The following is a 22,381-nucleotide window of genomic DNA, read 5'->3' on the forward strand; positions in this document are numbered from 1 at the left end:
AATTTATAAATGTTTTCAAATAAAAAAAATTATTGTGTTATTAATTTTAGAATTATATTCCTTCGGGCTATTATAAAAAGCTAAAAAATGCGACCCTCCATAGTATATTCACACAGGGTGTCTAGAGTACTTCTCTGGTTACACTGAATTATCAAAAAAAACACCTCTGTGCTTTCACCTCTAACAACAAAATATGTGGCCAGGTCTCTTCTTTTTCTATCAGCAAGACCGACTGGTTCAGCGCTGCTCAAAAAATAAAGATTTGAATACCTCGACCAGAGAGATTGCTAAATAATGGTAAGCATGGAAAGCCAAGATCACCGCGAGTCCCTGGAGACTGTTGACAAGAGGGTTTCCTGTGAAATTGCCAGAAAACCTCTGCACGTGGCGGCTTAAACACATAACCTCACTAATTGTTGGTACTCCATTCGCAGGCTGCTGCACCCAAGGACATTGAGAAGCCCCATGGCGGCGATTCTGCCTCTGTGCACCGCATCCGCATCACCCTGACCTCCAGGAATGTGCGCTCCCTGGAGAACGTGTGCCGTGACCTGATCAACGGTGCCAAGAACCAGAACCTGCGTGTCAAGGTGAGTAATCATCCAGCTCTCGATCCTGCCGTGGCATTTACCTGGAGGCTTCGCGTGCCTACAAGACGCCTAGCCTAGTCATTAATAAATGCTAGAGAAAAATGCCTGAATCGGACATTACTTTGCCACTGATTCTCCCCCAGTGTCAGAGTATATAAGGTTCAGTGTACAGATCTTCAAATACATTCCGAATTGTAAACTAATATATCATATGTCTCTTTTTCTTTTAGGGGCCCGTGCGCATGCCGACCAAGACCCTGCGTATCACCACCCGTAAGACTCCTTGCGGTGAGGGTTCCAAGACCTGGGATCGTTTCCAGGTGGGTACATCTTCCAACAACTGACGAGTACTTCTATTCGTGGACAGATCTGATATCGGGATTAGGCTCACACCAGCCTTTTCGCAGTATCTTTATGGTCTGCCCAGACTAAACGTGTTCTCATAGTCCACTTTGATGATATGCCTCACAATTTGGCTCTCCGAATTCGACAAATTAACAAATAATACTCTAGATTCTAACTAGTCTAGACCTCCAACTAATCTGTCTTCTTCATTTCTAGATGAGGATCCACAAGCGCATCATCGACTTGCACTCCCCCTCGGAGATCGTCAAGAAGATCACCTCTATCAACATCGAGCCTGGCGTAGAGGTCGAGGTCACCATTGCCAACTAAGAAGTTTTTACCTTTTTACAAGGCGGTGAAGTTTTGCCTTTCCAATAAAAACAGCAAAACTTTACCTAAATATTATTCTTTATTATTGTGCGGATTCTTGGGGCGTGCTGTGTACTGGAATGTATTGATCGGGATGTAGTACCATACCCGGATGTAGTCTAATAGTAGTCTGGAACTGGGGCACAAGCAATCTTAACAAAGTCTGCATATCGCACGGTGCTATTGTTGTTGACATTCGCCTCCCTGAATATGTTGTCCACCTCGCGCATGGATAGGCCCTCGCCCCAGTTCTGGAGGAGATTGCGCAGCTGCCGGGCCGATATGGTGCCCTTGTTCTGGGGATCAGCTGCCTTGAAGGCGGCAATCACCTCGTCCGGCAAGCTCTCCACCTTGGAATGCTGGTGCATAATGTCCAAAAAGTCAGCGAAACTCATCTTCCCATTCTTCTGCTTCAGATACGAAACCAGTTCTTGAATGGTAGGCGAGAGACCCAGGGAACGCATTATAACCTGAATGAAGAAGTAAACATTGTGTTAATTACTTTCGTTGGTATGTGTCCATAGGGTTGGGGAAAGAGACTTACAGTTAGTTCGTCCAAATTGTTGATTTGGCCCGAACGGGCGAATAGATAAAAGCACTCGCGGAATTCTGTAGGTTGTAGATAAGAAAGGTTTTTTAAATGAATCATCAATGAGTTTTAGGAATACACACCATCGATATCCTGTTCTTTGAAGTAGCGAGCCTATAGAAACATTTTTGGGCATAGAAAGTTGCATAAAAAATGGTTAATGGGGGCAGTCAAGTGGAAAGTTCAGTTAGAAAGAAAGCGTTCTATTTTCCACAAAAGTGCTTAAAGATTTAACTTTACACTATTATTTTAACTTACCATGATAAAGAAGTTTTTAAATTTGATAACAAAACGGAACAGAAAAGAACACAAACAACAAATACGGTAAACAGAAGTAACGAAAATAAATAAAATAATCAAAGAAATCAAACAGGTAGTAGGGAAGTGTGACCAAACGACAAAACGAACTGTAGTCACCAAAATATCTGATAAGAATAATCGATAACATCTCTGCCAATCGAATAGTTTTTTTTTAAAAACATTTTTAAACTTTTATACCTAATATTTTGTTAATGAAATAAAACTTCAGTTCTGTTTTAAAATGTATTTATCTTGCGACACAATTACACAAGTCAGAGCACACTGTTGTATTTAAATATTAAAACAACATCATTTAGTTATTGTACATTAAAAAATATCTGCTTCCCGTTTGCATACAAAATCTGAAACTGCACCTGATGATCTTAAAAACTAAGGTCCTCTTCAAAACAATTTATATAGTATATAGGATAATATGCGTGTGAGCCACAACAGCTACGCTCAAAAATGAAATTGTGAACATCAAAGACTAAGAAATATAACTTAAAGAAGCAATAAGCTAATAATTTGTGTCCAAATTTTGTAGATAGTCGAAATATTAGTTGATTCCTGTGGGTTAGGGCTGTATTATCTGTATCTGTGGTTGGATTAGTTAGTTATGCGCCGATCCGCAACTATGCATCTCCGGCTAAACGGGCTTTAAAGCGTTTCCGTCTCATATACACACATATATTGTAGGCATAAGTACGTCGGCACCTGGTTCTGGTTGGCTAATGCACATTGATGATGGACTCTCGGCCCTTGCCCACGCCCACCCAGCGTACGGGAACGCTCAGCTCGCTCTCTAGGAATCGGACGTAGTTCTGGGCATTCTCCGGCAACTCCTTGAAGTTGCGAATGTGTTCGGTGGACGTTTGCCATCCGGGAAGCACAGCGTACTCTACCTCGATGGCGCCGAGCTCAGCGATGGTTCCGGGGAAATGATCGAGCTTCTCACCATTGGGCTTCTTGTAGGCCACAGCCACCTTGATCTCTGGCAGCGTATCAAGGATGTCCAGTTTCGTTAAGCAGATACAGGTGTATCCGTTTACCAACGAGGTGTACTTCAACAGCGGTATATCCAGCCAGCCGCAGCGGCGCTTTCGCTTTGTGGTCACTCCAATTTCAAAGCCTCTTGTCTGGAGAAGGTCACCAATATCCTGAAATGGAAGGCATATGGTTAGAGGTTGTCCAATGGCTATGTGAGGCACTATTCTATACTCACATTCAACTGCTCGGTGGGGAAGGGGCCGTCACCCACTCGCGTCGTATAGGCCTTGACCACGCCAATCACCTCGCCAATCGTCTGCGGCGGCAAACCCAAGCCGGTCAGCACACCACCGATGCTGCAGTTGCTGCTCGTCACGTACGGATACGTGCCAAAGTCAATGTCCAGCATGGCGGCATTGGCGCCCTCGACCAGGATCGTCTTGCCATTCCGCAGGGCAGTGTGCAGGAAGCAGATGGTGTCCTTGACGTAGGGTCGAACCTTCTCCGCATAGTCCTTGTATCGGGCCAACTCCGCCTCCACATCCACGTTAATCGATGGGAACAGGCGCACGTGCGTGGCCACAATCGACTTGAACCTGCGGATAAGTACCCAGGATAAGTAATAGATTCTCTATATATTATGGTACCAACTCCTTACTTGTCGCTGAACAGATTAAAGTCGCCCAGAAGCTCGCCAACACGGATACCATTGCGGGTGGCTTTGCTGGAGTAGGCCGGGCCGATGCCCTTCTTGGTGGTGCCCAGGGACTTGCCACCCTTCTCGGCCTCCTGCATGCCATCCACATGCTGGTGGAAGTCGAAGACCAGGTGAGCGCGATCGGAGATGATCAGCCGGTTCTCCAGATGCTGCAGCCCCTTGGCCTCGTTCTTGAGCACCTCGTCGAAGAGCGAGGGCAGGTGGATCACGACACCATTGCCTGCAAGGCGAGACAAGCACAAAAGTTGTAGTAATAATTTCTAGTCTAGAGTCTAGACTATAGAGTCTAGAATAGTTCCCCCCATCTGCAGTGGCCTTGTTTATTTTAATGAGGAATATATATCTTGCCAAGTAATTACTTTGTATCTGCAGTGTGACTTACATGGAGTCTTGGAACTAGATAGGTATAGCCTTTGTTCTTGTTTTAATCTACTATTACGTCTTACTTTTTCCTAAGAACTAATACCTAGAATTCTATTGATGGTTTCCCTGAATTATGGCCTAATGCCGCTAATTTCTTAAGGGGCTGTTGTAAAAAAAGTCCTCAAGATAACATGCAACTTGGCTAAAGCCAGCCATATTCAAGAACCAGAATCAAGAGGCCTCAAATATGATATCTATATCGGGGGAATTTTGGGGGGGAATTGCATAACAAATAAAGTTGGCGAACCATAATACAGGGGCACGCGAGCCCGGGGTCGTTTGAATTGAGCCCTGAGCGGGTGGGGAATTAAAAATAATAAGTTAATTGCCTGATTAGAATAATTTTCCGCTATATGTGTGAGCTCTGAGTCTGTCCCTGTGTCATAAACGATATCTTTTTTTTTTTAAGGGGACTATGAGTGTGGTTGTGGGGTTCTGGTTCTGATTATCTCATAAATTAGTCTTGTGACAAACGATGACGGTGCGGGTTGGTTTGTTGCGCTTGGTAAACAATGTCACCCCCCATCCTTGACCCCCCCTCGGCAACATCGATTAAACTTTTGAAGCCAAAAGTAGCAGGACAAAGTTGCGAAATATTGACAAACACGACCTTGACGGTGACAGTCCGTGACATGACGTCATGTACTCGAGTACTGCCAGGCACTGCCCAGGGGGTAGAGGGGGTGGTACTCTGATTCAATTATCTCAATTGCCCATCTACACAAATAGAAAACCTTTCATTTTCATGGGCAGTCAGAAAAACAGGCCAACTGACCCACGAGCCAATGTCAATGATGCACTAAATCTTTGCCAGAAATTCCTACCATACATCTATCTGCCCGGGATACATTATATATACGTATATATACATATATATACCGCAGAACGAGGGAAAACTAAAAGCAAAACAAAACGTATATTTACGATCTATACTCTATACATTCGCTTGAAATTTATATTTAAATTTTAAATGAAAAAAAAAAAAACAAAAAACAAAAGTTGAAAGAAATCGGTTGCTTACTTTCATTGACAAAACTTTTCTTCTCTATATTCTTGAGTCTTGAGTCTTATCCTGGTATAGCCTAGGTCCTGGCTACCTGGCTACCTGGCTAGTGACTTACCGATCACTGAGACGCACTTCTCGTTCACAACGCCGCTGGGCAGGAGATGGAAGTCGAACTCCGTGCCATTGGCCACCACAGTGTGTCCAGCGTTATTGCCACCCTATAATGATAGAGAGGAGGAATTAGTCGAATTATTCCCAGATATATGTATAGTATATAGTGGTATGTATATGTAGCTGTTGATATACAAAATTAGCATTGTTTGTTTTTCTATAAGCCTGTACGACGGCGTAGCAGAAAAACAAAAAACAAGAATTGTGTGAAAAATAAATAAATATATATCCGACTAGAATGTAAATTGTGGGAATGGCTTATAGGCCCCACGTGCCCACCAATATCGGATGACAAATAAACGAAATGGAAATCATTCCACCCACCCATACAGCTAACTATCCCACAACCCAGTGTATCTCGCGGATACGTCAGCACTACATTTTAATGATAGTTTTCATTTCATTTTCATTTTCTTTTTTTTTTTGGCAACTGTACAAAATTTCATATATTTTGCTAATCTAAAATATTTTTTGTTTTCTTTTATTAGCGACGCAAAAAAAATAATAATAAAAAGCAGGGAAATTTGTGGACCTTCACAAATCATTGCTAAAAAAACCAAAAGCAAGATAATCATAATGTTTACGGAGTGCCAAGGAGAGAGGCCTCTGATAAGATACGAGGAAATAGAAAGATCGCAGTCTGGGCAGGGTTTCAGGCCTGGTTCCAGCTCCCGACCCTGGCCTATCACGACGCAATAGCGGAATCGCCCCTAAGGGGCGTGCCAGTCGTGTGACTCAGGGGGGTGCGATAATAGCTTGGGTATTATATAAGGGCACTGATAACAGGGCCCATTCAACTGAGTCACAATGTTGCATAGAGGCTCTCCTGGTTCTCCTCCCCCTCTAATCCATATCGTGCATTGAACCGCGTTTGGAGGGCTACGATGATCCGGTTACCTATAGCATAAATCAACAAGTAGTTGTTGGTCGGAATAAACAGTCCATTAAAGCCAGTAAAATGCACGCAATGTCTGATACCTAGAATGCTCTAAGTTCTTGGAATTCCCGCTTCCCAGGAGATCCACAAGGATTCTGCTGGGACGGTACTTCCCGGTAGTGGTTCTTGCTTCCATGGGTGAATGGATGATGTTGGCGGTTATGTAAACCTGGCAGCAGTACGCTGAGCAAGCAAAACAGATGTGGATGTGGATGTGGATGTGTGGATAGGAATTAACGTCAGCGGAGAGGGAGACGAAAAGCGTGTGAATGGCCAGTGGTGGGAAAGAGATAGTCTGGCCGAGTGACGAATTTTGCTGCGCCAGCATTGATGGCAGACTTTCCGACGGAATAATAGTGTTGATTACCCTTGGATTTTAAGAAAAGTAGCCAGAAGTAGTGAAAGAATCTTAAAAGAAGAATGTACCTTAATTTGTATCTCAAAGATACACTTAGTACTTCAGAGATACATTTTTATCTCTAAGATACTCTATTAGCATGGAGTATTTACAGTTGTTATCTATTACTTTTTTCAGATCCTCAAGAGATACTTTGTTTTAAAAAGATTATATATTTTTTTAAACATAAATTGAAGAGATATGATTACTCTCCATATACTATCTATATATGTAGTTCTCCCATGATCTTCCTCTCTGACCAAATCTGGCGGTAAATCCGCCATGTAGGCACCTCTGCGGCGTACACACAAACACACGTGAGACGGGCTGAGAACGAGAATGGAACTGGGGGACTGCCCCACACATGCGCCCCTCTCACAAACACTTGGACAAACACAGCTCACGGGCGGAACACAGACGCAGGCCACATGGCGGGCCCCAGAATTGATAAATACAAATGCCCCGAAAAAGAGCGATAATAGTTGGTAGTGAAGAAAATGTCGCGCCGCTGGTGAAATACGCAGATGCTGGGGATGCCCGCCTATTTGGCGGGAGATGTCCTTGAGCCAAGGATACAGCCCGAGGCACTAATTGCGAACCTTATCACTCGTAATGCTAGGCCAATTTTTTTTGGCGTTTTTCTTACCTGACACCTGCATACAATATCCACATCGGAGGCCAGCATGTCCACCACCTTGCCCTTGCCCTCGTCACCCCACTGGGCGCCCAGGACAACGGCCACCTTGGACTTGTACATCTTGGTGCGGCCCTGATGGAGCTGTTCGTAGTGATTGCCGTTAATGGCGCTGGATTCTGACATTTTTCCCGGAACGGAGCGGAACGGAAAAGCACGGTCGTCGGGTCGGTTGGAAACTCGGAGCACGCTGCGAATGTGTAATGTGTCTCGTTGGTGTCAGTGGGACCAGAGGTGCTAGGAAAGCGGCAGATACGGTTTTCCCTAACGCCTTTGTCAGCCTCGTTTTAAACTTTGTTAAATTTATGTTTTTCTGACAAAATAACTCTTACATTAAGACTTAATTTATATATATTCATTAATATGTAAAATTTCTTTGCTACCATATTAAATTAAATTCTTTTATATTCTGGTATTCTATACCCTTTGTAGAAAATGTCTTATAGACTAATGAAAATAATATACTTGTTTAAAATTAATGCAACTTTAAATCCAATTCTTATAGTATATAACTTAAGCATGTTTATTTTTTAAAACAAAAAAAAACCCCAATATATGAGCTTGGTATTTTTGTATCTACGGGCCACGGTCTCACCAACTCCAACAGCTGTTTAGGAAACCGCGTTTGTTTACATCGAGATACAAGCCATGTCGGAGGCCGAGGAAAAGTGTCACTTGTAAGTTCTTATTTTAAAGTTTAAAATAAAAGTCCTTAAAATTATAAAGTTACCTTAAATACCTACAGCTGCCGGACAGATGCCTTCAAGTACACCTGTCCAAAGTGCAACGCCCTGTACTGCAGCGTGGGATGCTACAAGTCAAAGGAGCATCTGAAATGCTCCGAAGAGTTCTACAAGTCCTGCATTCAGGACGAACTGGCGGGAGCTACAACTACTCCGGAAAGCCAGGAGGATATGCGAAAGATCTACGATATTCTTAGAAGAATGCGAGAAACAGATGCCGGCTTCAATCCCAAGGATTTTGATGCCGACGGTCTGGAAAACTCCATAGATTCGGATGATAACGAAGAACCGGAAGGAGAGGACGATGACGATGGGGAAGATCGTGTGCCTGGGGAACCTATTGAGGAGGAATTCGAAGAAGACATCGCCTCAAGACTCAAAGGCATCGATATCAACGACGCCGATGAAGTGTGGAGCAGGCTGACGGCAGAGGAGCAGGAGGAGTTTCAAAAACTGATCACCAATGGAGACATCATGAAGCTGATGCCCGATTACAAGCCTTGGTGGCTGAAACCGAAGAACTCCAAGATAGTTGTCATTCGCACGCCCGAAGAAGAGGCCAAGAAAGAAAATCCCATTCCTGAGATACACAAAAACATAGCCAAGTTTTCGGACATTTGCAAAAAAGAACCCTCGCCTTGCCTGCACTGCAATCTGTGGAATATCATTAGCGCCTATGCGTGTGTAGCACGGTTCTTTGGTGGCGAGCAGCGGACCAACGCCAGCGAGGCGGTGGCCCATCTGGTAAATCTCAGTGCCACTCTTAAGTATGGCACAAACTTCGAGGATGCCGAGGATGCGATTGTGTCCGTGGAAATGGAAGCCATCACCACGGGCAACAGTCCGGCAGGGGCTGCTGCTGTAGGAAGTGCCGGAGGTGGTTCAAATTTTTTGGTGGAGAGTAGGGAGCAGCTGCAGCAAGATGCCCGCCAGCTTATGGCCACAAAGACAAACAAACTCGCTGCCTTGAGCGATGTCCTTCACCTATTGCAGCAGACAAAGGCGTTGATCAAACGAAAGAATCCACAGGAGGCCGAGTTTCAGAAGCTATTCGCCTTGGCCAGCGGTAGCGTGGAACTAGACCGCACAAAGCTGTCGCAGCTGGTGCGAAAGATTGAGTTTATGCTGTCTTATGTGGCGCGGGAGGAGGTCCTTTGAACTTTCTGTCAGAAAAATAAAAATTTTGTTTTTAATTACACCCCGTACTGTTTTGTCCTGTTGTGTTTGTTGGTTGGCAGGCTGGTCAGATGGACGCTATAATCGAGCCCATAAGTCTTATAATGCAATCATTTTGGCATGTAGTTGGTAGTAAGGTATAGTATATATTGTATTGTATTGTAGGATAAAGATATATAATGGTTTTTTAAAAAATATAACTAAAATGAAAGTTGAGCGCGAAAACTAAAACCGTTTAAACGAATAACCGTTTCGATAACTTTTTTTTTCAGAGAACTAGGTATTTTTTTATTTACAATTATATAGCTGCTATATGAGCTTAAATATAGATTATTATTTAACATAATGGAAGTTAAGATGCTAAATATATCTATTGAAATATATATGTCGAAATATTTGAACCGGTTAGAATGGTGAGGCAAAACAGAAACGTTAAAACCAGCTGACTGAAAAATACCAAAGAATACCGATGAAAACTATCTGCTCTGAAACTCCCATCTCTATTCCGCGACTTTTTTTTTAATTGGACGGATACGGATACGCGATATTTTTCTCAGACCCACTCGAGTGTAGTGCTTTTCGCTATTTTGTTACTTGGTAGGTGCTCCTCCGCCACCCAACGGTGGGCGTTACGGTCGCGTATACCTGTTTATCAAAACACCTTGGGAAGGTGAAGCAGCAGCAGCAACAACAAAAGGAGCCACGCTCCGAACGGACTTAGAACATTTCGTGTAAACGCTGGGGTGTAGCGGAATTTCTCCCTGAGCTAGTGTGCGTGTGGCAACAACAGACACCCAATCGGTCAGAAGGTGCTCTTCGTTCTCGAAAATTAGTGCAAAAAATATCTAAGCAGGCACTGCTGTTTAATAGCAATGCGACCTTATGTAAGGTCTACCTGGATAAGATGAAAATATTTACAGTAAACGGAACGAGAAGTTCAATCTTTGAGATAAAACTAGTTTGTGGACGATCGGGAGGGAGGGGGCAGGGGCAGGGCAGGTGGCTGCCGCTTATCGGCCCCACGGTGCCCGACGTGTGTGTTAGCCGAAAGTGTATATGTGCCTGTATGTGTGAAGATAGATGTATTGGAAGCGCCGTAAAGTTGCTGCTTATCTATCTTCTCAAATATGCGAAGTATGCGTCAACCTGTTTGTAAACTTTCTGTTGGAAATTTCTACTCGCGAAAAGCGCCAGAGCCCGCCATGCTAAATAAGTCTATGACAGCAACAGCAGTGGCCATAAAATATTTTCCAAGCTAGAAAAACCTGATGGCCAGACCAAGACAAGCATCGCGCATCGCATCGTAAGCGCATCGATGGCAATGAAAATGATGATGACAACAAATCGCTGACAAATCAAAGCACACCACAACACAAAATCTCAAGACTCGCCCACCCTGTCATCCATCAATCCAGCGGTTTGTGTTCGGTGTGTGGTGATTAAATTCCCCAATGACTACGATGCACAGTGGCCGCCAGTAACCGGTCGGGGAGGCAGTGAGTGAGTGGGTCTGCTGCTGATAGCAACCGTTATATGCGGCCAATGTGCATTGGGCATTGTTTACAAACAGCTGGGCGGGAGGGATTATGCAGGAAACTCCTCCAGTGAAGCAATCGCATGATAAGATATTGCTCCTCGCAGCTCCTCCTCCTTCAGTCTAGTCTAATGAGTCATCTGAATCTAAGCCACCCTCCGCGATAAGCCTTATCAATTGGGCACACTTTCGGAGCAAGCACAAACCTCCAAATTAAAGTTCTACCTGTTGCTTCAGTGCTTCAGGAATTTCTTAATCGAATACCAAAAAGCAAATTAGGCAAACAATCGTTCGGAGTACATTATTGTTCGGCAAGCTAAGATAAACACTACAAAAAAAAATACAAATTTGCTTATAAACAAAGCGTGCTATTGTTGTTGTTGTTGTTGCTCTTCTGTGGTTAAACGTTGTTTATCGCATCCGTCTATTTACGTAACATAATCTCATATATTTTATGAATAAACCCATTAGAGTTTATCTTTGATTCTAACATCGTCATTGGATCTGAACAGGAAATGTCCCACCACAGCGATGACCAGCTCCTGCAGGCTGGAAGCGAGTCCTTCTGGGAGCCCGGAAACTATAAACGCGCCACAAAGCGAATCGAAGATGGATACAAGTGAGTTTCCACCAAAACTATAAAAACCCAGAGAGAAAATCTAAGCTCAGAACTCAACTTTCTATCATGAATCTCACAAATGACCATTTTGTTAGTTTTTCTCTCTGTGTACTCTCTCAAACACTTGTCCCGCTGGGTCATTGCCAGCTGAATCCGTCGAAACCCATACTCATACCCATACCCATACCCATATCCGAACCAAAAAACCCAAACCGGTTTACATTATTTTGATTTTTGTCTCATTCCGTACGCAGACTCTGCAATGACCTACAGCAACTGGTGCAGGAGCGGGCCGACATCGAGAAGGGATACGCGAAAAGCTTGCGGGCCTGGTCCAAGAAATGGGCTGAACTCATTGAGAAAGGTAAGTGCGAATTGTGGGTGGTCTTGCCCAGAGACCCACTCTCAGTTATCATCATGTAACCCCTGGTCATGTGTTTACACATGTACTTTGTTCGCTTGGGAAGCTTGAGGGTGGAGGCAGGCGGCAGAAGGCGTGTCACCGGCCCAGTGGAGCAGCAACTGACCCGCTGGCAGTTGAGGCGTCAGCAGAAGCGTCACGTTGTCTTCCGCCCTGCCCGCTGGCTCTCTGTACATCATTCTGGCCCATCCATTGGTGTTGTTGTTCTTGCCGTTGTGCGATAAGTGGCTTAAGCTATTAATGGCATTTTTTTTTGTTGTTACCTCGTTTTTTTGTCGGTACAAAAAGCTTCGCACTGTGGTTCAAAAATGCCTGCCCAATTTATTAAAATATGTTAATGAGCCATGAATTACTTATGGGTTTGTTTATCCGCAAAAATGAGATTTCTACAGGAAGCAGAGTGCTTTTCACGGTTAGTTGGGGAAAAAGATAAAGATATCGAGGAAATCTATAGTTTGTTTTAACCAAAAACAAGGCCAAATAAAGTATCTTTTATGTCCAAAACAATGTCATAACAAGCTAGTTCGATTCTTGATAAGCTTCTTCCCATTATTTCCCTGCCAATAACTGAATTCCAGTAGCTTATCTGGCTAATTGGGGTCTCCCAGCCCTGTTTTTGGCGGATATCCGGGACAGTGTGCCGGGTTCTTCGTTGAAATGAAATTGAGTACAGAGCTTGCAAAGTTGGAAACCGCTTTGCCTCATTGCTGCTGTGACCGCCTCTGCACGGAATTCTCCGTGTCCACTTTCACAAGTAACCAGCAGTGGGCAATTGCAAAAGTGGCTGGTTACCTGCCTCCTCTACCGCTCATCCACCCCTCCCCATCCTAGAAGAGTATTTGTGCGGAATTTGCCTAGCTGCGTCTAGCCAAAGATACACTTACAGATACTACGCACACACACACACTATAGATACAGATACAGACACAGAGACAGATAGAAATACAGATACAGATAGTAGAAGCAGAAGCGCTTGACCAGTGGCCCATTACCCGGCCCACATCGGAGCACCAAACCGGCACCAAAGCCAAAGCGTCGCTTGAAATGGTTTCGAAAATCAATGCGACTGGGGAAAATAGAACGAGTTATTTCTGTGCTAAGCGTCTCAATTTCTATATATTGTGTCTCTGTGAGTGTGTCAGGCGGTGGGGGTACGGCAGGGGAGGCAGGTGGCTCATCCGATTGGGAATACTAGTGAGTCGTTAAGCAAACAAGTTTCGTGCATCGCCAATTATAAGTCCGACCATCATATAAATTTGATTGCGGTTGGGGCGCTCGCTCTTTGTTAGCGCCCAATAAAAAATTCCAAAAATGTTCCTCCACGGTGTTCCACGGCTCGATCGGCACACCCATACACGCTCAACATGATACGCTTCTCGATATTTGGTTTTGCGGCTACAGTTGCGGCGTCTGTGGCTGATTAGATAAGCCCATTTTACCTCAAGGGCCCCATGATGACGTCAGCTCGGTGACAAACTTGTAATCTATTAATAATTGCGAATAGATTTATTAATGGGAGATATTTTGCAGGACCGGAGTACGGCACCACTGAGGCGGCCTGGAAGGGCGTGCTGACGGAATCGGAGCGCATCTGCGACGTCCATATGAAGATCAAGGACAACCTCTGCAACGATGTCAATACCCAGATCAAAACCTGGCAGAAGGAGAACTACCACCACACGCTAATGCAGATCAAGGAGCGCAAAGACCTGGAGGATCTGTTCAAGAAGGCCCAGAAGCCCTGGGCCAAGCTCCTGGCCAAGGTGGAGAAGGCCAAGGCGGACTACCACTCGGCCTGCAAGACGGAGCGCAGTGCCACCAACCAGGAGCGTAATGCTAATGCCGACAGCTCACTATCGCAGGATCAGGTGAGACATATATATAACCAGTTTGAAACCTTTATTAATTTTCCTTAAATTTCGGCAGGTAAAGAAAATGCACGATCGAGTGCAGAAAACCAAAGATCAAGTGCAAAAGTGTCGGGAGAAGTACGAGCAAGCCATTGCCGAAATCACCAAATACAATTCTGTATACATCGAGGACATGACATCTGTGTTCGACAAGTGCCAAACTTTAGAAAAGACGCGGATGGAGTTCTTCAAAGAGATCCTGTTCAATGTGCACGCCTGTCTGGACCTAACCAAAGTGCAAAGGTATAGCTCATCCAACTTAATAACTTAAGATAATAATATTAATGGTTTTCATTAATTAATAGCCTGCCCCAAATCTACGAAGAATTCTACCACACCATCAACAATGCGGACCAGCAAAAAGACCTCAAGTTTTGGTCGAATAAATATGGTATTAACATGGCTATGAACTGGCCGGCATTTGTGGTGAGTTTATAGTGATGGCGAGCATAGATCCAAACTACCATATTTTAATATATATTCTTGTCATTTTAATAATAGGAATATACGGAGGAGTTCCGTGACATTGCCAAGGGCAACAAATCAAAAGAAGCACTGCCGGCAGCACCCATCACGCTCATCAATCAGCGACCTGTGGCTGAGGATGTGCACGTAAGCGTTGTCTACTTATCTAAGTATCTAACTAACTAGCGAAACTAACTGAGAATATTTTATACCAGCAGGAATACCCCCCAACCAATAGCCTGAAGAAGAACACCGCCAGCACCGTGGGCAGTGCCAGCAGCAGAGCTAGCATGAAGAGCGAAATATCGGCCACCCAGTCTTCAAGCACCACATCCGAAGCCAAAGCGTCGGCGGTAGCAGCTACAACTGCGACGACGGCAGCAGCAGCAGCAGCAACGGTGGCGGCTTCGAATCGGAATTCGAGCGTAACGTAAGTTGAAACAGTTTGTATTGTTTTGAATTACACTCGACTGCTTGCTGGGAGACACGTCGCGTTGAATGCGCTCATTTTCATTGAACTAATTGATTTCAATTTGTATATGTACATGCAGCAATGGCAACGGCAAAGTAGATACAAATCCGTTCGAGGAGGAGGAGGAGTGGGATGAGGCCGACAACGTGCTGGTGGACAACGGTGAGCCGGGCGTGCCGGTCAAAGCGCTCTACGATTACGAGGGCGCTGAGAGTGATGAGCTCACATTCAAACAAGGTGCGTGACACGGCTGGGGTTGGCGAGGCATAGCGCGATACTAATGCCGAAGCCTTCCATATGATGACGTTGCTAATCCCTCGTTGCTTTGCACTTTCAGGTGATGTTTTCGAGAAGCTTGAAGATGAAGACGAACAAGGCTGGTGCAAGGGACGTATGAATGGGCGCGTCGGCTTGTATCCGGCGAATTATGTAGAAAACATCAACGCGTAAGGCGGACTGGCGGACTGGCGGGCACTATAGGAAGTCGTTAAGCAAATATATATATATACATAAAAGCATATACGTATATGTATTTACATATATATAGATTAACAGCGAAGTTAGGAACAGGAACGCATCGCGGATTGCGTTTAAAGTAAAAACAGTCGTTGATGAAATTATTACCATACATATGTATTAGAATTGTTATATGAGCAATCGCCGATCTATGCGTTATTCGTTAATCGAATAGCGCGGCATCCAAGGTATTATGCATTGGATCTTATAAGCAATGGATATATACCGATCAACCAACCAACCTACCAATCAACTCACCAACAGTAGCAATACGGACCCCATCGGACCGGTATAGAATATGCAGACATGCCTACATACAGAATATGTAACAGAAAACTTAGTTAAAAGTCGTAAGAACAGAACAATAAGTGTAAACGTGAAAGGACATTACAAATTGAATGTACTATGTAATTTATGCTATGTATAACAAACTAAAACTAAAACCGAAATTGTGTACTTTTTGTCAAGATGCAACTGCATTTTTACTTCCCCAGGGGCTGGAAACTTTTTGGTTGCCAGTCGGGAGGATGAAACGAAACCTTTGGCATATTTGGATATTGTACATGCATAGCATTTGTAATGCGTTTCTTAAACATTTATTATTTATGAAGTTTTGTGTACATGTACATTTTTAAATGACTTAAATTATTGAAATAAAAACAAACAAAAAACCAGTTGTTCTTTGAGTGCTCTTTTGCAGGTTGATGTGCATCTACCTTTTAGTGGATATAAGGAAGGCTATATCTTTGTCTAATACTTGCAAATAATAATTACATTTTTGAAGTAAAAAATGCAAGCAATGTACATATTTTAAGTTAATTATATTTTTGCTGTCATCTTCTTGAAACCCGACTGGATAACTTATATAACTTCCAATTTTGATCCGATCCTTGAGCTGAATGTCTTAAATAATTTGTAGATCGATTTGCTACAATTCTGCATTAAAATCTCTGATACAAATTTTATTTAAATTTTTTGTCCATTTTTCCCATGGACTCCCTTCAAAATTGGGAAAAGCCTAAGAACTGCGTATAGGGCCCACGGCGATGTCTGTATCTTTGCCAATTTTGACCCGATCCTAGAGCGGAATACCTTAAATGATTTGTAGATCGATTTGCTACAGTTCTGCATTAAAATCTCTGATACAAATTTTATTTAAATTTTTTGTCAATTTTTCCCATGGACTCCCTCCAAAATTGGGAAAAGCGTATGAGCTGCTTATATGGCCCTCGGCGATGTCTGTATCTTTTCCAATTTCGACCCGATCCTAGAGCGGAATACCTTAAATGATTTGTGGATCGATTTGCTACAATTCTGCATTTAAATCTCTGATAGAAATTGTATTTCAATTTTTTGTCAATTTTTCCCATGGACTCCCTCCAAAATTGGGAAAAGCGGAAGAACTGCTTATATGGCCCACGGCGATGCCTCTATCTTTGCCAATTTTGATCCGATCCTTGAGCGGAATGTTTTAAATGATTTGTAGATCGATTTGCTACAATTCTGCATTAAAATCTCTGATAGAAATTTTATTTCAATTTTTTGTCAATTTTTCCCATGGAATCCCTTCAAAATTGGGAAAAGCCTAGGAACTGCTTATATGGCCCACGGCGATGTCTGTATCTTTGCCAATTTTGATACGATCCTAGAGCGGAATGTCTTAAATGATTTGTAGATCGATTTGCTACAATTCTGCATTAAAATCTCTGATAGAAATTTTTTTAAAATTTTTTGTCAATTTTTCCCATGGAATCCCTTCAAAATTGGGAAAAGCCTAAGAACTGCTTATATGGCCCACGGCGATGCCTCTATCTTTGCCAATTTTGATCCGATCTTTGAGAGGAATGTCTTAAATGATTTGTAGATCGATTTGCTACAATTCTGCATTAAAATCTCTGATAGAAATTTTATTTCAATTTTTTGTCAATTTTTCCCTCCAAAATTGGGAAAAGCGTGCAGCATGCAGAGTATATCTAGAATCTAGAATCTAGATTGATGTGGGAGGAAAATGTGGCTGTGGAGTAGGGATGAACCGCATGCTGATGGACAATCTATCTTTAGGGATGGAGGTACCTGACTAAAAAATAAGTAAAATACAAACAAAACATAAGACCCCTCCAATTGTAATGGTCTGCGAGGGAGAGGAAGGCAATAAGAGATGGCGATGAGCCACTAGAGCACCGGCGGGAGCAGAGATTAGTGGCTATGACCAGGAGAAAAGCAATAAACAAAATAAACAAAAAATGGAGAGCGGAAGCTGTGATAGTGGTGCAGCCCCGATAAGGCAGCTCAGTATGAAATCGAAGCTCCAACACAAAACACGATGGACTACGTCCGGGCTTCCACCTGCTGCCTCATAATCTTAATCGCATTAACTCAACAACCTTCCGGCGCCGCCGTTCATGGAAGCGTGTTCAAGGACCTGACCACACCCCAGGGGCAACAGATCATGCGGAGTGCCAAGTCGGCGCAAATGCTCTCCTTCATGGACTCCGCAGCCGATCCCTGTGACGATTTCTACGGGTATGCCTGTGGAAGCTTTGCGCGTATAAACGGCGCCACCAAGGAGAAGGACACTAGTGTTGGTCAGGACATGTTCGCCAGCTACTTGCGGAGGGTAAGGCATCTGCTAAACCAGCCCAGAATGAGCACAGATTGGCCCATGGAGACGCGTGTAAAATACTTCTACGAGTCCTGCCTGGACACGACGGCTCTGAGGATCCACCAGCGTAGCCGGATCATCAGTGTCTTGAGGGAGTTTGGAGGAATGCCCGCCGTGGAAGGCGATGCCTGGACTGGCATCGACTTTGATCCGCTGGAAACGATGGCCCAACTTTTGAGCCGATATGGAAAGCTAACTCTACTCGGTGTCTACGTCGCGCCGGATTACAAAAACTCGCAGATCAATCGATTATATTTGGGCCAAAGGAACGATCTTGTGCCGATCGACGAGTCATCAAAGTTGGCCAAAAAGCTGGAGATTCAGATGCGGTTGCAAAGTCTACTCGGACTGCCGGGTAGCCATGCACTCAAAACGGCTGAGGAGATCGTTGAACTGGAAGCGGAGCTGTCGCGTCATGTGCAGGACTGGAGCCAGGACCGCGATCCCAGGCTAAGGAATCGTCTGACCCTGCTAAGCAACATGACTGATACTTATGGAAGTGTTTTAAACATGACCCGGTTTGTGCAAACTTGGCTCGGTCACGACTACAATCTGCCCGTTTACGAAAGCGTGCGCAGCTATCTCTCCCAGCTAAAAAAGCTCCTCACCAGCACTCCCAAGAGGATACTGGCCAACTACATGCTCTCGAGCTTGCTGAGAGACTACGAAATCCTGGTGGATGAGAGGAATCAGAAGGCGATCTGTGCCGAGCGACTGACCCATCTAATGCCCGATGTGGTGGATCACCTGGTTTATAACTCGCTGGAGCAGCAGAGTCCGCATATACCCAACGATCTAAGCAATTTGTGGCGGGAGCTTAAGGCCACCTTTCAGGAGATACTGAGCTCTGACGACGTGAAATGGCTGAAACAACAGACGCAAGAAGATCTGCTGGAGAAACTCAAGGATATGACCTTCGAGATAACCGGCGGCAAGCCCATAAATTTTGAGGAGCAGTATGGTGCCTTGGTGATCAGTTCGGCGGACTTCTACGGCAACGTCCAACGACTGCTGGCCGTTCAGGCGGCCCACTTAAAGGCGGATCTGATGCGGAGTTCCAGGAGCGAAAACTACTACGATGGTATCATCGATTCGCCCTTCTATGTGACGGAGGCCAATCTGGTGGTGCTGCCAGCCATGTACATGCAACACCGCTACTTCTGGGACGACGCCTATCCCACGGCCCTCAGATACGGGACTTTGGGATTCTTCTTGGGCCATGAAATGGCCCATGGTTTCGACGATCTCAACCGGCTGTACGACAACCATGGCAACCTCCGCGATTCCTGGAGCCCCGATACGAAGCTGATCTTCGACCACGACAAGAACTGTTTGGCGGATCAGTTTGCCGATTTGCACTACAGTGGCTTGAAGCTGCCCAAAATGGAGGCCCAGGGTGAGAACATAGCCGACAATGTGGGCATCCGCCTAGCTTATGCCACATACACCAAGTGGCTGAAGCTGCAATCCAAAGTGCCGGACACGGAGACACTGCCCAATATGTCGCAGACACCACAGCAATTGTTCTACCTCAGTGTGGCACAGTCGATGTGCACCGATATACTCGAGGATCGGCGCCCAGCATTTGTCCGGAATAGCGTCCATCCGCCGAACGAGTCGCGGGTATTCGTCATGATGGCCAACAGCAAGTCCTTCGCCGAGGCCTTCCAATGCGGCAATCAGACTAAGCTAAGCCCCGCTCACCGATGTGCCATGTACTGAGATTACCGAGATTGCCCCGCCGTCTACAAACTTACGTCATATATGTCATAGAATCTTTAAATAAACTTGTGGTTCCGCATCCGAGCAGTGCTTTGGTTTTCCCTCTCCCAAAAACGGGGACCTGTATCGGGGCACCAGGCCGGGAAATAAAAGAGGGGCATGGCTGGGAAAGGCCAGGAAAATCGGAATGGGATTCAAAATATATATTTAAGAGAGGATTTACATGACATTGGGAGAATCATAAGAGTCGGCGGAAACATGAGGAGATAAGGAGTTGACCTACCCCAGCACTCTGGAGATTGTATAAGCAAAAGCCGCTGATAAGCCCTCACCCACCGACGACAGCGATGCAGAGAGCTCAGAGAATCAGTTGAATTTAGCGCGGAATTATGATCAGTCGTCTGTGGTTGCTCCTCATCCTACAAGTTCCGATATTGGCCTTGCCAACGGACACAGAGAACGTGTTTGCCGATGACCTAACCTCGGAGTACGCCAAAGGAATCATCCTCGCCGCCAAGGTGGCAGAGATGAAAGGCATGATGAACCCGGAGGCGGCGCCTTGCGACAACTTTTACGAGTATGCCTGCGGCAACTGGAATCGTCAGAATCCTGCCCTGCTGCTGGGTGAGGCGATGACTGGCAGTTTTCAGCTGCTTTTAGATGGCTTTAATCGAAGACTGTTGCGTATATTACGCTCCCAGTCACATCAATCAGAACTGGAAAAGAAAATGCAACGATTCTTTCTGTCTTGCGCCAACGTGAACCGATACGATGTTCTCTACAAGGTGGCTCTCGAGAATGTCTACCGAGAGTTTGGTGAAATGCCGGCAGTGGCCGGTGACCAATGGAACTCTTCCGCCTTCAATTGGTGGCGAACAGATGCCCGAATCCATCAGAAGTATGGCAAGAGCCTTATTCTCGGCGTGGGCATAATGCATGACAGAGTTTATCTCCGTCTTCCTTCTCGCTACGGGACCAAATTAAGGGGATCTCACTTAATGGATATTTTAGAGGAAGCCATTATTTCAAAGGATCTACAGGACTACCTCGGCGTGGAAGCGAAGGAAGCTATGGACATAGCCAAAAATCTTAATAGCTTTGACGAGAAGCTTTTCGAAAGGGTCAGGTCTAACACATTAGAGCATAGCGTTTCGCTCTATACAATGGCCGAGTTGGAGGAGAAGTACATCTCCTATCTGAACTTCACCGAGTACTTTGGTTTGATTTTCGGGGAGGAGAATATCCCTGACAAATTGTACGTCGTCGACGAGGAGTTTGTGAACAACATTTTAGCCTTAATGCAGAGCACTCCTTCTGCCACGCAGGCCAACTATATCCTGTGGCACCTTCTGGACCCCTACTTTGTGAAAGCCAACAAAAAGAGACCAAGTGGTGCGTCGACCAGACCAAGAAATACTTTGGCCAGCTTACTGAGAATCTGGTGTACAAACGGTACCGCAGTTCCAAAGCCGAGGCGGAAGTGTTTTCCGTTTGGGAAGAGATTCGGGGCATTTTCCGGGAGCACCTGAAGGGCGACAAGCTAGACTGGATAACAAACGATACCAGGCAGGTGGCTATCGAAAAACTAGACCGTATGGCATTGCACATCAACTCCTATGACTCGGAAGACTTCGAGAAGCTATTCGGGAAAGTGGAAATCGATAGATACAACTACGTTGCCAATATCCAGCATTTGCTTTCGGCCAAAGCTATGGGATCCGAGGAAAAGCTTAAGCTGCCAGGCGTCTCGGTAGATGCCAACGAGATTCTTAGCTTTGCGCCCACATACAATGTCCAAGAGAATAGAATCACCATTCCAGTGGCCCTTCTTCAGCCTCGCTATTTCTGGGGCGACGAATACCCAGAGGCGCTAAAGTACGCCACTTTGGGCTTCCAGCTAGCCCACGAGATGGTACATGGATTTGATGGCGAAGGTCGGAACTACGACGCATCCGGCAATTTGGCTCCCTTGTGGGACATTAAGTCCCGGTACGAATTTGAGGAGCGGAGGAAGTGCTTCCAAGCCCAGTACCATGCTTACAAGTATGCTGGATCTGAGCTGCCGGAGAGGGAGAACCAATCAGAGAACATAGCGGACAATGCCGGAGTCAAGTTTGCCTATATAGCCTACGAAAAATGGCTGAGAAACCAGACGGAGGAGCGGAAGCAGCGAGAGACCATGAAGGAACTGGACCTAAGCAGTCGCCAGTTATTCTTTCTGGGATACGCCCAACTTTTGTGCGACGATGTCCATTCACTTTTTCAGTCATTGGTGGCCAAAGATGGCAATCATGCTCCCAGTAAGTTCAGGGTCATTGGTTCACTGTCTAACTTTCAGGAATTCTCCTGGGCCTACAACTGTTCCCAAGAGGCCCCCATGGATCCGGAGTACAAGTGCGCCGTTTATTAGAAGCTTGGATAGAAAATATTAATGATTATATTGTTATTTTGTACTTGTCACTCCTAAAACAAAATTTAAAATAATTAAATAATAAATCTATCATAAGATAATGAGGAGTTGAGAAACTAATTCAAAATCCAATGGAAGCAGCGAACACGCCTTCGTGACCAGGGTGGAGTAGCCAACTCCAACAGGTGGCGGCGGGTAGATTGGG

The 22,381-nt window shown here is 44.9% G+C and overlaps 7 protein-coding genes across 9 annotated transcripts; 5 read left to right on the forward strand and 2 right to left on the reverse strand.

The window, feature by feature from the left end:
• The first annotated feature begins 145 nt into the window (after positions 1–145).
• RpS20 (ribosomal protein S20) lies at positions 146–1,335 on the forward strand. Its single transcript, XM_017248043.3, has 4 exons — positions 146–297; positions 435–590; positions 821–910; positions 1,152–1,335. The coding sequence occupies exons 1-4, from the start codon at positions 295–297 to the stop codon at positions 1,263–1,265; spliced, it is 363 nt and encodes a 120-aa protein (XP_017103532.1). The 5' UTR covers positions 146–294; the 3' UTR covers positions 1,266–1,335.
• A 20-nt stretch (positions 1,336–1,355) lies between these two features.
• Positions 1,356–2,294, reverse strand: LOC108129799 (calmodulin-like protein 4). Its single transcript, XM_070282130.1, has 4 exons — positions 2,152–2,294; positions 1,977–2,007; positions 1,849–1,913; positions 1,356–1,774 (listed from the first exon to the last, which is right to left on the reverse strand). Exons 1-4 carry the CDS (start codon positions 2,152–2,154, stop codon positions 1,424–1,426), a joined length of 450 nt encoding a protein of 149 aa, XP_070138231.1. The 5' UTR covers positions 2,155–2,294; the 3' UTR covers positions 1,356–1,423.
• A 128-nt stretch (positions 2,295–2,422) lies between these two features.
• Adss (adenylosuccinate synthetase) lies at positions 2,423–7,744 on the reverse strand. The gene is made up of 5 exons (XM_017248041.3): positions 7,479–7,744; positions 5,443–5,545; positions 3,839–4,118; positions 3,416–3,776; positions 2,423–3,350 (listed from the first exon to the last, which is right to left on the reverse strand). The coding sequence occupies exons 1-5, from the start codon at positions 7,650–7,652 to the stop codon at positions 2,922–2,924; spliced, it is 1,347 nt and encodes a 448-aa protein (XP_017103530.2). The 5' UTR covers positions 7,653–7,744; the 3' UTR covers positions 2,423–2,921.
• Positions 7,745–7,983: 239 nt separating this feature from the next.
• LOC108129855 (zinc finger HIT domain-containing protein 2) lies at positions 7,984–9,427 on the forward strand. Its single transcript, XM_017248124.3, has 2 exons — positions 7,984–8,203; positions 8,272–9,427. Exons 1-2 carry the CDS (start codon positions 8,175–8,177, stop codon positions 9,425–9,427), a joined length of 1,185 nt encoding a protein of 394 aa, XP_017103613.3. The 5' UTR covers positions 7,984–8,174.
• Position 9,428: 1 nt separating this feature from the next.
• Synd (protein kinase C and casein kinase substrate in neurons protein Synd) lies at positions 9,429–16,056 on the forward strand. Of its 3 annotated transcripts, none has more exons than XM_043211957.2 (10): positions 9,429–9,582; positions 11,492–11,598; positions 11,853–11,962; positions 13,550–13,887; positions 13,946–14,172; positions 14,235–14,355; positions 14,431–14,541; positions 14,610–14,824; positions 14,946–15,103; positions 15,204–16,056. In XM_043211957.2, exons 1-10 carry the CDS (start codon positions 9,517–9,519, stop codon positions 15,314–15,316), a joined length of 1,566 nt encoding a protein of 521 aa, XP_043067892.1. In that variant the 5' UTR covers positions 9,429–9,516; the 3' UTR covers positions 15,317–16,056. The 3 variants fall into 3 exon arrangements, with proteins under 3 accessions (XP_043067892.1, XP_017103610.3, XP_017103611.2); XM_017248121.3 differs by having other exon boundaries at positions 9,430–9,582; positions 14,613–14,824; XM_017248122.3 differs by lacking the exon at positions 9,429–9,582 and adding an exon at positions 9,924–10,042.
• Positions 16,057–17,689: 1,633 nt separating this feature from the next.
• Nepl17 (Neprilysin-like 17) lies at positions 17,690–19,804 on the forward strand. The gene has a single exon (XM_043212261.2). It carries the CDS (start codon positions 17,706–17,708, stop codon positions 19,764–19,766), a length of 2,061 nt encoding a protein of 686 aa, XP_043068196.1. The 5' UTR covers positions 17,690–17,705; the 3' UTR covers positions 19,767–19,804.
• A 315-nt stretch (positions 19,805–20,119) lies between these two features.
• LOC122321610 (endothelin-converting enzyme 1) lies at positions 20,120–22,277 on the forward strand. The gene is given in 2 exon segments (XM_043212262.2): positions 20,120–21,146; positions 21,149–22,277. Coding segments are annotated over 2 exon segments (2,019 nt in total). The 5' UTR covers positions 20,120–20,155; the 3' UTR covers positions 22,177–22,277.
• The last annotated feature ends 104 nt before the right edge of the window (positions 22,278–22,381 follow it).

This window comes from Drosophila bipectinata, chromosome 3R, assembly GCF_030179905.1.
Source record: "Drosophila bipectinata strain 14024-0381.07 chromosome 3R, DbipHiC1v2, whole genome shotgun sequence".
Classification (NCBI taxonomy): Eukaryota; Metazoa; Arthropoda; class Insecta; order Diptera; family Drosophilidae; genus Drosophila; species Drosophila bipectinata.